Here is a 15,986-nt window from a genome sequence, read left to right as displayed (position 1 = left end):
TGTTGGAATGCCGACCTACACAGGGATATCCTTTATTCATTATAAAAATCATTCACAGTATTTGTATACTAATTTAAAATCCGTATTTGTTAAATGTAAACCTAATGATGTTTGCTGTAGTGTAGATGATTCACACACCAACATGCTTTAATCTGAGGCTATAATCAGATAATTTGTAGGTCAACTTTTGCGGTAAACAATGTCAATGGGGATACATGAGATGGGGAGAGAAACAGCAGTTTTCATTGTTTCTGTAAAGTTCTGTTTTTAGAATCTTCCTCCAATTCAGAAGCACCTCAATTAATGAGTAATTATACACTAAAATGAAAGTAAATGTTTCTGAACACTTTAAATGTGACATTTAGTATATGATAAGTAGTCTTCTATATAAAAAAAATTTTGTGTACCAACATAATTATTGAAATGGTTAAAAAAAAAAAAAATTTTAAAAGAAAATGTTGCTTTTTGTAGTTTATACCTATTGAGATTGAGGAGAGCAACTGCAGTTTTTCATTCTTTCTGTAAAGTTATGTTTTTAGAATCTTTCTCCAATTAAGGGGCACCTCAATTGATGAGTAATAATCCACTAAAATGAAAGTTAATGTATCTGAACACTTAAAATGTCACATTAAGTATATATATGATAAGTAGTCATCAATTAAAAAATGATTTTGCGTACCAACATAATTATTGTAGTGGTCATTTTTTTTTTTTTTTCTTTTTTTTTTAAATATTGCTTTTAAAGCTATTTATTCATGAATTTTACAGATATATCAAAATGTGGGATCTGGAAACAAACTTCACACAGCTTATATCAATCATATTTGATTTTATAAGTACATGTATCCCTGTGATGAGAGTTGTAACTGGGAAATTTATCAATGGAAAATTAAAACTGAATAGATTTTTCAGTCCTCACTTTCTTGAGAATACTGTCACAAAAAATTGAGAATGGTCTTAGCATGCCGTTCAGTTGTACATAATTAAAATTCTAAAATATATTGTAGTAGTTGTTAAATTCAATTGAATTATAGATAATTACATTTTTTAACTCCCAACTTTAAATAATTACATAAGATGTATGTTTCATTATAATATTTTATTCTGATTGGCTAACTGCACATCACATGTTATTCCGTAAGCAGTTGCATTGCTCAATACAACTTTTCACTCATGATAACACGTGCTCCAACAATAAAGTGCACAGGTGAATTAAATAATAAAATATATAAAATTCGTGTTTTCATGATCATAGCTAAAAAATGTAATTATAAGTATTGAATGCTTCTTTTTGTAACTTTATAGGGTTGTAAAAGCGTTGACCGTGCGTACATTTTTAGAATGAAGCGCTTCCGCGCTTCATACAAAATGTACCTCGGTCAACGCTTTTACACCCCAATAAATTTACAAAAAGAAGCATTCAATTCTTAATTAAATGTTTTGATTTAGAAGGTGCAGACCCAATCATCTCATTGGTCCAAATTGTCTCTATGATGAATTCTTGACTTAAGGAAATGAAATAACAATAAACAACAATTAGTTTCATGATTGTCAGCCTTTCTATATGTTCTAGCTGTTCTTTTGCTCATTCTTTGTATGTAGACTATCAAAAGATACCCCCATAAAAATTGAAACAATGGCCGTCTTTTCCCTCAGAGCTCTTCAGCTCTTTGATTATATTTCAGTATGAATGTAAAGAATGGCAGGAAGCGTTAAACATACTTGATTTGGTAGAAAACAACAATATGAGACAACTTACACAGAGTTTTAATGAGTCACATTTTGACTTGGTTATGAAAGAGGTAAAATTCTTATGTACAATTATATTTTGTTATGTTGACTTATTTATGAATTATATCAGGTATCTGTTTCAAAGTTTTGAGGGTATAAAAGGATTGTACATCATACATCTATTATTCAATTAACCCATATTCTCATAATTTATTGGTCAAAGTTTTCTTGAGTTCCTTTCTACAGACACCATATATATGTAAAAGGTAACCTATATTGGATGTAAAGGATGAAATGTAAGGTCTTCATGTCCATGTGACAGGATTCTTCTGACCTTGACCAAATTTTTATGGTTAATTGGTCAGCATTAAGTTTTCATGAATAGATCGATTTCTCAGTTTATACTACAAGTTAAGATAAGATAAATTTTGTTTCCAATAGAGGACCCATTATGGGCATAGGCAGTATAGTGATTTTTATATTAAACAATTGCAATACATGTATAGACAATACACAAGAAAAAAAAACATGAAAAACATGAAATATAAATTGAGTAAATACTACATGTAGTCCTGTAAACCATTATGTTTAGTGTTTAGCAACCATACACCAGAAGCATCATCACATCCATTATAAAAATAGCTTTTTGAGTTAAGTCCTTCCCCGTGGCAAATGCATATGAACAAATACATGTAGTATTGGTGTTCATATAAATTAGATGCAGGAGTCACCAAGGACAGGGGCTTAAAGGACACTCAAGACAATACACAGAATTATGAATATTTAAACAATTTACAACTCAAGCATAAACTAATACTCAAATCTGGATTACTATAAAATAGTCCTTCTCGTGGCTATTGCACTTAAATAAGATTAATATGCAATTATCCAATGTAGTAGTCACCAAGGGCAGGTACTTAAAGGACATAGTAATTTGTGTGCCAAAATTATATGGATTTTGATGCAGCTCCTAGCACAACTTGTCCAAATGAGACTAAGAAAGAAAAAAATACACAGAAAACACAAACAATGGTATAAATTATGAGTATTTTTTATTCTGTTTTATGAAAGCACACATTTTGTACAAAATATCCTTGTTTTCATTATTCATTAACCAAATAAACTGATCTTTAGTTAAGTATAAGTAATAAGTCAACTATATATGGTGTAAAGACTAAATGTATAGTTTATATGCCTGTCTAACAGGTTTTATCTAAGCTGATATTGTTTTCATGGATCATTAATAATGTAAAGTTTATGTTATACCTGTAGTAAGACCTGGATCTTCAAGATTATCAAAATAAAATTCTATCAAAATCAGTAAAGCAGGAAAGGCATGTCAACATGTGCAGTCTTAATGTTTTATTGGCTGAAAACTGTTATAAAGCTCCTGTCAGTTCAATCTTATTGTATTAACCTATCTTTTTCTAGATATTTGTAATCATCTTTTGTAATTTTTTCAGACAGAACATTCAATAAATTTGTTACGAGGGAAGATTTATGAAGCTATGGACAATAGAAACTTAGCTGTAGAATGTTACAGAGAGGCTCTGCGTCAGGATGTTTATTGTTTTGAAGCATTTGATTTGCTGGTCAATCATCATATGCTAACAGCTCAAGAAGGTTGTTATCAAAAGAATATTGTTTTTTAAGCACCTTTATTAAACTAATGTTCATCAACACCATCGCTTTATGATCCAATTTTTGAGTTTTTACCTGAATATTTTTTAGGAATATTTCAATATAAACAGGCTTTATCATCATCAATTTGTCTATGAGCAGATTACAAATGGCAAACTTCACAAAAGACTCATATCAAAATAAGAAGTATAGATTTGAATGTGCACCTCAATCTAGACAAAATAGATGGATAGAACAGTTCCTGATGCAATTTTATGAACAGTATTACATTGTATTTACGAGGGAATTTGAAGATCCTGTTACGTATATCAATGGGTTATAAAATTCAGATTAAAATGGAATTTGGAGTTTGAGACTTTAGTGCTGTATTTTGATTTTTCCCTAAAATATCTTCCATCATGGAAATCCTAGACATAGAACATGTATCACAAATAATACTGAAGAGTAGATATTGAATATAACTCTCTCTAAGCTGGAATAGAATAATATGTACTGCAGCTGTGCTATTTGAGCAGTCAAATTGCATTGACCGTATATTCATATGTGATATACAGTCACTGACCGTATATCACCTTGTGTCTGATGTTGACAATATGTTTCCGTAGCGTTTTATTTATGACGTCAATAAAACATACAGGTTTGCAGAAATTTTAGATCTTCTGTTGAAAATTAAGAAATGATGTTTTTTACCCTAAATGCTTCATTTAGAACAGTTTTAAGAGTTGCAGTATATAAAGAATAACCATACATTGTCTCGAAATATCAATGTTATTTGTACTCGGCTCGAAACAGGTAGAAATGCTTGGCACAGCCTTGCTTTCTACACTGTTTCTAAGCCTTGTACAAATAACATTGATATTTCGAGACAATGTATGGTTAAATTCTATATATAATAATATTGAAAATAATGTTTGAAAAGCGTGTAGTTTTCCTTCACTGACCTCATGGACTTTGTAATGATTAAATTGATTATAATAAATTAATCTGTATTTTACAGAACGAGAACTAATGGATTCCCTTCCATTATCATCGCAGTGTCCAGAAGATGAAATAGAACTGGTCAGATTTTTATATGAAAATAGATTAAAAAAGGTAATATGAAGATGATAGGTATGAATTACATATATATAATATTAGAAATTGGAATCAATGAATTAACACTGTCTAGTGCCTGCAATGCACGAATAACTCGAATTTAAAAACAAGGTATAAAGGTTATACTACCAAGAGAAAATCTGGAATAAACTCTTAATGAGGCAGAGGTCCTACACACTAACCACAAATAAACATCATGAGACCATAAAACACATGTTAACTACAAATTAAACATTAAGAGAACTTGCAACACTTATATAAAATAAATGTAACATCTAGAGATCCAAAAACACTTATTTAACCAAAAAATACATCTAGAAATACTGCCATTCTGATTTACCTCAAAATATTGATCTGGAGATCAAAATCTCCATAATGGACAAAAACTGGTTCAAATTGAGACAAAAACGAAAGACCATGACAGAGATTCCTTACTTTAAACAGATGTAAAACATTGGTTCTTATGGAGATTGGAATTGTGCATAAAATTTGCTACAAATCAACAGGTTTTTTTTTCTGAATTAGTACAATAACTCATAACCTGATATTTAAATTTTACATGGCTTGATATATAGAAGGTTGAAAAACAAAACAGAAATAATAGATCAAAGTACAGGGAATAAAACTTTCAATCACAGAAAAATCTGCTGTTAGCAAAAGCACAAGTAATTCTAGAAGAGTGGGAGAAGTTATTTGATATGGATTTATGAGTTACATGTATGACAGTTTGTACTAAAGATGTATTGTTTTTTCAGTATAACAAGCCAAAAGATTTTAAATTACCAGATTCATTAAATATTTTGAAAGACAATATGGATGTGATAGTCAATTTATCAGAAAGACATTATTATAACTGTGATTTTAGAGAATGTTTTAAAATAACTTCAATGTAAGTAGTAGTACAGAAATGGTACATCAGTGTGGGTATATGTCAATGTGACAGCAACCTAGCAACACAAAATGAACTTATATTCATTTAAAACACAGGTTATAGAGTCTAAAAAATTGTTTTGAGATATTTTTTTATCTTCTTAATCAGTAAAGCTGAGGTTTGAGCTAATTCAAGGGAGATTATAATGCAATTTAATTAACCAACAAAAATAGAATATTCTTAAATATATATGTTATAAGTTGTCTTTCTCATATCTTTCATAATATTTTATGCAAGACTGTTTCAACATTCAAGTAAGCAGAATATTTATTATTTGTTGTTGCTGATATGAGTTGAAATTGTATGATACATAAATACTGTACAAACATAATTATATCTTTTTTTTCAGGGTATTACAAAAAGACCCATATAATAGTCAATGTTTACCATTACATATAGCTGTTTTAGTAGAACTGAAGAAAACAAAAGGTACATTAGAATAATTAATTATACAAAATTAGGTTGAAAGTGTTTCTATATGACATATCTCCACATAAACTTTTGATAAACTCTGATATATTTATCGTTATACTTGCGGCTTAACATAGGGTGATTTATAAGACATCTGTATTAAAGTACTTTTAAGTGGGCATTAAAAGTGGAGCAGTTTGCTGTTCATTAAAACCAACTACATGTTTACATCTGTATATTTTGTGAATATAAAATTCTTGTAATATAAATTGTCCTCATGAAAAAGCACTTAATCGTAAAAAAAAAAAATTGCATATCGGAATTTGGGGATTGATATTCCTGATCCTAATTAGTCCTCTCAATATTAAATAAAGGGCATACCGCATCAAAATAATTACATAAGGGGAAAATTAGAACATTTGTAGGGCATTTGGAAATATCTTCAAAATATACAAACTACCGTAAGGGCTATTCCAGAAAAAAATGTATGGGGGTGTTGGACGGCAGTTGATCTTTTTTTGCATGGGTGATGGGGGGAGGAGGAATTGAAATTGTGTGGGTAGTTGTTCTCTTATATAACTTAATTAGATGGGTGGTTGTACCTAAAGAGAAGAAAATCTCTTTTTCAGTTGAAAGAACCTTTAAATATCGATATAAAACGTGTTTTATTCTGCAATTTTGTTTACTTTTTGCGCATGTTAAATCCGTTGGATAATGCCCGAGCGTTTCGAATGGAACTATATATGCATATCGGTGCTTCTAAAAGGGAGAGAGATACGAAGTGTCAGAGTAGTAACTGGTTTCCAGAATTTCTTTTTCAACTGTTCTCCCTGATATGACATGTTCGGTTACCAGATTGTTTACCGCATGGAAACAGTATGGCAGAACAGTGGGATGTTATCGCTGTCTGTTCCTGGCTACAATCCAACGGATAAGGGAAATTTGCGGACTTTTATTCTCAAATGAAAGAGATTTCACCAATGTTGAGAATTTGATTGGAGTCAGCTCTGATGAAATAGGGCATACATTAGGAAAAGGGAAGATAAAAAGGAGGATTCAGTGAAAAGACTGAAATTAAGAAAGCATTCTCACATCGTTTGTTAGGAAAGCTGACAGTTATAGAACTTAAAAAATTACTTGAGAAGTTCAATGTTTCATACACACGACAACAGAACAATTGAGCTGACATTCTGAAATTAGTAGACAAGGAGCTAGAAAACAGAAATCTAAAAGAAGATGACTTATTTGAATAAATTTGTTTAACACAATATCCAACATTATTTAACATCTGACAGCAGAAGATAAGGTTTCATGGGTTTATTTACATGGGTTTACAATACACATGTTTACCAGATAAAAAAAAGGAAATTGTTTTATTGCTGTTAATTTTCATCTTGATGGCTTTCACAATTTTACAAAATAAACTGTTAAAACACGGGGGGGGGGGGGGGGGGGGGGGGGGGTCTCAACATGGGATTTTGGGTACAGGTGTGCAGCTGGGATTTTAAAAACACCCCCCATTCATATATTGAATAATTGTGAAATCCCTACCTATACATATATTTCACAGCGAAATCATAACCCATTCATATATTTATCACCCATTGATATATCACAATCGGTCAATTACTACCTATTGATATATTTCCTCGGTAAAATTGCACCCCATTGATATATTTGACGGATCAAAAAAGGGACCCATTCCAGCGGCACATATGTATATACCTTTATATAGGAAGAGACCCCCCTGTGTGTTAAAACCACTTTAATTGTCAACATATTACTTCCTACAGACAAAGTTGTTTTTCGTTCATTTTTTTACATAAATAAGGCTGTTAGTTTTCTCGTTTGAATTGTTTTACATTGTCTTATCTGGGCCTTTTATAGCTGACTATTTTCTCATTGTTGAAGGCCAAAATGCATATAATTTTGGTTGCTAATTTGTGAACTTGAAAAAGCTAGCTTATACTTTTTAAAATTATATGGGTAGTGGGGTCAAACTGAAAATGAATTGTATGGGTAGTTGTCCCATGATGAAATGTAATTTAGTGGGTGATGGGTATAAAAATAAAGTGCCTTCCAACCCCCCCATACATTTTTTTCTGGAATAGCCCTAATAAAAAAGGATGAAGATATCAGGGAAGATTAGTTTGTTGTAACTAACTGTGTTTACCCTCTTTAAATGCAGAATTTATTATTTTATTATTATCATTATTATTACTATTATGGTATTAGAAATTTAGATATAAAGTATTTATTTAAAAAACAGAATTTCCAAAATGGCAACAAATGCAATAAGAAAATTGTTTTAATCCTAGATATATGTTTATACAAAGGTATATATTAAACATAGGATAATGGGATAGCTTGATGATATCCATATCTTTTATTTTTGTATTTCAGAATTATTTTATTTAGCACACAAACTAGTAGACTTGTATCCTAATAAACCAGTAAGTACAATTACATTTTACATCACTGTGGTACATCAGAAAATGAAAGAAGTGGTATGACTGTCAATGAGACAGTTATCAACCAAATTTGTGTATATCCTCATGTGCAGTTATACCTTTTCATATTTTGTAATGAAACTATGTACTAATCTAGACTTTTTGCTTAAAACAAGCACAGAAAGTATCTTGTATAGATAGACACTGTAAAGGAATTACGATTACTGTCAATGTATTGTGAAACATTCAATAACTATATTTCTTGAAAGAGGTCAAATTGTATTTGTTGTCTGTTTGTAAATGATTCTTTTTGCTCTGGATATATATATTATCAGTAGGTTTGCTATTTAAATGTACACAATAAAGACCAAGAGTTTTGATGGTGTACAAGATCAGTCCTTTTAAATTTTCCAAAATATATTCTTCATGACTTGTCTGTTCTATTTTGGAAATTCATTAGTTTATTATAAGACAACATGTTATTGATGAAGTAGAATGATCTTAACTTGCATAATAACACAGCTATAATATATTGATAATAATATCATTATAAATAATTAAATTGAAATATTCATTCACATAAATGATATGTTTCCAGGTATCATGGTTTGCTGTGGGATGTTATTATTTATTAATAGAGAAAAGTGAACCTGCAAGAAGATACCTGTGGTAAATATTTTCATCTTTCATTTTGACTTATTTATGCTGTAGATCTCTTTAGTGTTGTGAAAGGTGGGCAAGAGACATATTTGCTTTCCTAAAAAAAACATATACATAAGATGTCTGCTCTTATTCAGATCTGCATTTACACACAAAACAGGCAGTCAACATCAGATTGTAACTTAATTAAAAATACACTAATGTAATCATTTGCATTTATAGCCAAAAGAAGATATCACAGAAGGTTTCCAATGACCTAATATATTTAGAAGTTTGAGTTAAATCCCTTGGTCACGAATTTGAGGTTCAAACAGTTGTTTTTATTTAAGACAGGTCCTTGAAAACATGCATGGTACCCAGGGAAGGCACTTTCATAATTTGGTAGCCATTTTAGAGGCAAATTTAGAATTTCAACAAAAATTTCACTGTACTTTACACCACTCTTAGTAGAGATTTTAAAATGCTTTCCCTGGGTCCTATGTATGTTATATGGATCAGCCCTTATTTGACTAACCAAATCAAAACATGCAATCCATCCAAGTCTAATGAGAGATCCTTACAAGATCAAAGTGATAAAATTAGAAAGTCTAAAAGAAATAAAAATTGTTAAAAAAAATAGGCTTTTTTCTTAAAGTCTAGCGGTCTGTGTAACAAGTTAGAACATTTAGAATTTAGACCACCAATATGGAAACAAAAGGAAAGTAACTCTTTCATAAATTGTTTCTTTTAAAACATGTCAGATTCTAGCATGATTTATATATTTCAGTAAAGCTACGACATTAGACAGAGTGTACGGACCGGCATGGTTAGCATTTGGACATTCTTTTGCCTCAGACAATGAACATGATCAAGCAATGGCTGCATACTTCACAGCTTCACAGTTAATGAAGGGTTGTCATTTACCTATCTTATATATAGGACTGGAATATGGACTTACAAACAATGCCAAATTAGCAGAAAGATTCTTCAGTCAGGCCCTTAGTATTGCTCCTGAGGATCCATTTGTTTTACATGAGATGGGTGTGATAGCATTTCAGAACCAAGAGTAAGTTGTATGTACATTGCTTGATGACATGCTTTGCTATTGCAGGTAAAATTTGGTCATGAAAAGGCTTTTGATTTAGGAAAATAGAGCTTTATGTTGAGAAGCATAGGAAATGGTATAAAGAAAGAAGAACTAACTTTTCTATTCAGATGTCCATGCATAGGAATACCTACTTAGGTTTTGTGAACATATCTTTTAAATCAAGAATGGTCCATGAAAATGTGATCAATCTTTTACGTTCTCCAGTTATGTCCCTTTATAAATCAAAAAATATCCAAATTTAATGTTTGTACATTCATACTTTAATTTGCCTCAACCAATTGTTATGAAACTTTACACAATGCTTATTGTCACCAAACTGAGATCAAGTGCGAATTTGGTTTCACTTTCACCGTTCTCAAGTGATGTCACTTTGAAAATAGATAATCAATGAATTTGCTGTATATTTTCAAGTGTTCTGTTGAATCCATAGTTCAATGTTGTTTTGATTTTTAGCTACCTTGCAGCAGAGAGATACTTTAAAGAAGCATTACAGAAAGTTCAGTGTGTTGGTGAACAAGTGTTAGTGGAGAAATGGGAACCTTTACTTAATAACTTAGGTCATACGTGTAGAAAACTCCAGTAAGTTGATAGTGAAATTAGAACCTTTACTTAATAACTTAGGTCATATGTGTAGAAAACTGCAGTAAGTTGGTAGTGAAATGAGAAACTTTACTTAATAACTTGGGTCATACGTGTAGAAAGCTGCAGTAAGTTGGAGAGTGTAATACTGTCAACTCTAATTGTCCCACTGAAGTCTTGCAGGGGAAATAAAAATTCTGGGCATCTGTCTGTCTGTCCTTTCTTGTAATCACTATCTCATGTATAAGTCTTACCTGGTTAAATTTACAACCTATCTCAGGGTTCTCACTAAGGCAAATCCTGGACTCATGAAAATCTGTCTGTAATTTTCAAATCTGGCAAAAGCTTAAAATAATTCTGAATTTATTGTCATTTCATTGGGCTATAAGGTCATTGAGACTAAAATACTAAATTATATCACAATAAATATCTCCTTCTTACTGTAAGACTCACTATGGCCAAAAATGATGAGTCCCTTGACTCGCCTTAAAAAATCCTTAGCGAACACTGCTATCTTCTGTAAGACTCTCTTTTTTTATTTAATATTTCAACATTATATTTCAGTATTACAACATGCCCTCTGGATAGGACATATTTCTTAATTTGTTGTTAATCATTTAAAGCCATTTAATTTCTGGGAAACAGTCAAAGGGGCATTAGCTGTCAAATTCATGTTCACTGATTTGACTCAAATTCTCATATTTGATTTATAACAATGTTAAACATTTATCCAAACTATTAAAAGTCTAAAATAAACAATTTACAGGGCATGGCTCTTTGAGATGTAGTTTCGCTTTGTGCATATTTTAGTCTAGACACCATCTTATTTACTATCGAGTTGACCTCTGAAGTCCTCCGATTGTCATATAAGCGTAATAAACATAAATATAGATATGAATATATTGCGAACTCATGCAATTGGATTTTTATAGGTCTATATATTTTCATATTATAGATTAAAAATGTATGTTAATCATCGTTTTTTACCTGTATAAGAATGATTTTTTGTGGATCAAATCTGTCAAACCAATGGTTTACCTTGTTCAATGTTGACATTCTTTTCCTTTAATTAACTCAACCTGCACAATTCATGCATTATTCATCATTATGGAAATGGGGCTTGTGTCAAAAAGACAAAAACACAACCAAACAGCTGAAGGCCACCAGTGGGTCTTCAACACAGCCAGAAAATCCTGCAACCGGAGGCATGCTTCAGCTGGCCCCTAAACAAAAATGTGTACTAGTTCAGTGACAATGGACGTCATACTAAACTCTGAAGTATAGTAATGAACTAAAATTAAAAAGAATACCAACTTAGTAAATGAAAAACAAACATTCAACCCCTTGGATAAATGTATTTTCTATATAATAGAGATAGTTTGTTATAAAAGGCTTTTTTAAGGTGAATTAGACTTAATATGTTTTATGAAACTATGAAATATTTTTCAACATTTGATTTACAAGAAAATTGCCATCTTTGAGCCATAAATATAGTTTTAAAGTAACATTCCTTTAATATTTTCAGGAAGTATGAAGAATCCTTAGAATATCATAGAAGAGCACAAATCATTTCACCTCAATGTCCATCTACATTTTCTGCTATTGGTTACTGTTATGTACTTATGGGTAACAACATGATGGCTGTAGACTATTTTCATAAGGTATTGTTTACCTAAACTTATACATTAATTACAACTCACATTTTAGATTCACAAAGTATTATTTGTATATGCAGAATTTCCAGATATTGCATTAATTAATCTGACACATTTTTGTCTTGTTGATCAAATGCATGTAATGATTTACAATTTAACAGTTAGTAATCTTTTTCATTTTAATACGATTTAATCATGTTATTTGATTTTCAGGCCTTAGGGATTAGAAGAGATGACACGTTCTCTACAACCATGTTAACTAATGTAATGGAAGCTTTGATGAGTGAAATGGCACCTAATGATGGTTAGTTATTTAACATCATCATTAAATAATTGATAGATTCAGTATGTGATGTAAATATTATATTTATTAGCAAAACATTTTGTCGAGCCTGTGACTTTTGTCGCAGAACGTTCGACATAGGGATAGTGATGTGTTGGCGGCTTTAGCCAACTTCTTAAAAGCTATATTTGAGAAGCTAGGAGACGCAAATGCTTCATACTTTTTATATAGATGCCTTATGTAATGAAGTTTTTGTCTGTCATATGTCCATTGTCTTTGACCTCATTTTCATGGTTCAGTGACTACTTGAAAAAAAAGTCAACATTTTTTGTAATGTTAATTTCTTTCTTATTATGGCTAATAGGATAACTATATTTACCATGTGTGTACCTTGCAATGTCCTCATGCTCAGCAGACAATTTTCATTTGACCTATACCTCATTTCATGGATCAGTGAACATGGTTAAGTTTTCTTGGTCAAGTCCATATATCAGATACTATAAGCAGTAGGTCTACTATATTTGGTATATGGAATGATTGTAAGGTGAAAATGTCCAACTGGTAGCTATCATCTGACCTTGACCTCATTTTCATGGTTCAGTGGTCAAAGCTAAGTTTTAGAGTGTTGGTCTTTTTTTCTAATACTATATGCAATAGGTCAACTTCATTTGGTGTATGGAATTATTTTATGATGTACATGTTAGTCTCCCAGGTTTTATTTGACCTTGACCTAATTTTCATGGTTCATTTCTCAGTGTTAAGTTTTCATGGTTAAGTTTGTTTCATAGATACAATAGCAAGTAGGTCAACTGTATTTAAGGCATAAATTGATTGTAAGGTGTACATGTCTGTCTGGCATGGTTCATCCAACCTTGACCTCATGTTCATGGTTCGTTGGTCAGTGATATGTTTTCTTGGTTAAGACTGTTTCTCAGAAACTATAAGCTATAGGTCAACTATGTTTGGTTTATTGAATGATTGTAAGGTGTACATGTATTTCTCTTTTGGTTTATCTGACCTTGACCTCATTTTCTTGGATCGTGTTAAGTTTGTGTAATACTTGTAGTAAAGTTTTATATTTAAGACTATCAACATAATATCAATTGTTAGTAAAGAAGGTGAGAAATTTTAGCGGTGCACTCTTGTTACAACCTTTGATATTACAATTGTTTCCAGCAAGCACAAACAACCTTTACAATTATATGATCTTGAAAACTCAAATTAGGCTTCTTTCTGTGCAAATTTGTTCAACATTCTATAACAATTCTTATTTATTAGTATTTTATTCTAATAAATTTCCAGTTTTTACATATAACTTAAGTCATATTGTGATGCAAATGTTGAAGTTTATCACCAAACCCTACAGTCTGAGTGCTCATAAAAAAACCACAAAAAACAAAAAACAAAAAAACAAAAACTAACAAACAAAACAACAACAATGAAAAACAAAAAAACTCTCTTTTTTTATTTAATATTTCAACATTACATTTCAGTATTAAAACATGCCCTCTGAATAGGACTTATTCCTAAATTTTTAGTTAATCATTTAAGGCCATTTAATTTCTGGGAAACCGTCAAAGGGGCATTAGCTGTCAAATTCATGTTCACTGATTTGACTCAAATTCTCATATTTGATTTATAACAATGTTAAACATTTATCCAAACTATTAAAAGTCTAAAATAAACAATTTAGAGGGCATGGGCTCTTTGATGTGTAGTTTCGCTTTGTGCATATTTTACTCTAGACACCATCTTATTTACTATCGAGTTGACCTCTGAAGTCCTCTGATGGTCATATTATCGTAACAAGCATAAATATAGATATAGATATATTGCGAACTCATGAAATTGGATTTTTATAGGTCTGTTTATTTTCACATTATAGATTAAAAATATATGTTAATCGTCGTTTTTACCTGTATAAGAATGATTTTTTGTGGATCAAATCTGTCACACCAATGATTCACCTTGTTCAATGTTGACATTCTTTTCCTTTAATTAACTCAACCTGCACAATTCATGCATTATTCATCATTATGGAAATGGGGCTTGTGTCAAAAAGACAAAAACCCAACCAAACAGCTGAAGGCCACCAGTGGGTCTTCAACACAGCCAGAAAATCCTGCAACCGGAGGCATGCTTATATAAATTTCCAGTTTTTACATATAACTTAAGTCATATTGTGATGCAAATGTTGAAGTTTATCACCAAACCCTACAGTCTGAGTGCTCATAAAAAAAACCCACAAAAAACCCACAAAAAAAAAAAAAAAAACTAACAAACAAAACAACAACAATAAAAAACAAAAAAACAACTGACTCCTTAAAAAAAGATGTACAAACAACAGCAAAGATTACACAGTTTAGAAAACCTCCATGTCTGATATTCAATATCATTGATATACAACACCTTCTGTAAAGTATATGTTTAAGATTGCGTTAGCACAATTTTGGAAATTTACAGTATTTAATGCTGTTCATCTTTTACTTATAGTATTATTTGATATGTATTTATTATAGTGTTACTGAGTGAGAACCTGAGTATTGATTGGTTGATTTTACTTGTTCTTCAGAATTGATCGTGACTAAATTGATATTAATAGTTAAAAAAAATGCCACTGTATTTTGTGTAGTTCACAAGGTATTAGGGTCCAATATCCCTCATCACCTAAAATATCAATTTTCTTTTGTTCATAACAGATATTATTTTCTTTCATAAAAGGGGCACAGAGAGCCAAAAATTGCACTATTGCACCAAAAATAAGTTGTCTAGATCATACAAAGGTATTTTTCAAAGATTTCATAAAGTTGACTTTATATCAAATGACTGACTTAATATTTCATATTGTTTCAGATGATGATATCCCAGAGTTTACAATCCCAGGAAAGCTAGAGATATCACAAACAGGAAGTGAAAAGGAGATTTTAGAGGAATCAGAGCTTGCTGATAGTAGTAGTATGGCTATAGAAGAAGTAGATATGGATAATAGTGACTAGACATATTTTATACCATTGTTTTTAATTATAAGGGAATAAAATGATTTTAAAACACTAATTGTCATTGTTGGTATCAAAAGTTTTAAATAGCTTGTTCACACAAACAATTGACCCAATGTACTTTAAGTTCATATATAATATTTACCATATTTTATCAAGCCTGCAATAAAATTTTGTTTGTTTGTTGTTGCTGCCAGAAGCACAGTTTTTGTTGCAACTTAGATTTTTAACAGATAGTAAGTATTTTGAAGGGATATATTAACGTATCAGGCCCAATATTGTGTCTGCAATTGTGTAAGTGTTAGAAAGAAATGAGTTAGTTTGTTATTCCTGTTCTAACTGGCTGAATAACTAGTTTAAACATATTTATTTATAGTGGATTGGGAAACAAGTAATTGCAACTTATTTTAATCCCTTTCCACTTTGCGGGTGTGAGTGCTGAGTTGTAGTTGCATTAGCCTGCTCTT

At 30.9% G+C, this 15,986-nt stretch overlaps 1 protein-coding gene across 1 annotated transcript in view; it reads left to right on the top strand.

The window, feature by feature from the left end:
* LOC139517499 (cell division cycle protein 16 homolog) overlaps window positions 1–15,577 on the top strand; it is a 28,288-nt gene extending 12,711 nt beyond the window's left edge. Inside the window, exons 5-16 of the mRNA XM_071308639.1 lie at window positions 1,686–1,802; window positions 3,195–3,354; window positions 4,370–4,464; window positions 5,223–5,356; window positions 5,748–5,827; window positions 8,213–8,262; window positions 8,858–8,928; window positions 9,686–9,964; window positions 10,460–10,585; window positions 12,111–12,246; window positions 12,454–12,544; window positions 15,377–15,577. Coding sequence (XP_071164740.1) covers window positions 1,686–1,802; window positions 3,195–3,354; window positions 4,370–4,464; window positions 5,223–5,356; window positions 5,748–5,827; window positions 8,213–8,262; window positions 8,858–8,928; window positions 9,686–9,964; window positions 10,460–10,585; window positions 12,111–12,246; window positions 12,454–12,544; window positions 15,377–15,519 — 1,482 coding nt within the window. The 3' untranslated portion in view covers window positions 15,520–15,577. The remainder of the gene's footprint in view (window positions 1–1,685; window positions 1,803–3,194; window positions 3,355–4,369; window positions 4,465–5,222; window positions 5,357–5,747; window positions 5,828–8,212; window positions 8,263–8,857; window positions 8,929–9,685; window positions 9,965–10,459; window positions 10,586–12,110; window positions 12,247–12,453; window positions 12,545–15,376) is intronic.
* Window positions 15,578–15,986: the final 409 nt, after the last annotated feature.

Source organism: Mytilus edulis, chromosome 3, assembly GCF_963676685.1.
Source record: "Mytilus edulis chromosome 3, xbMytEdul2.2, whole genome shotgun sequence".
Classification (NCBI taxonomy): Eukaryota; Metazoa; Mollusca; class Bivalvia; order Mytilida; family Mytilidae; genus Mytilus; species Mytilus edulis.
This window is presented reverse-complemented; position numbering and strand designations above follow the sequence as displayed.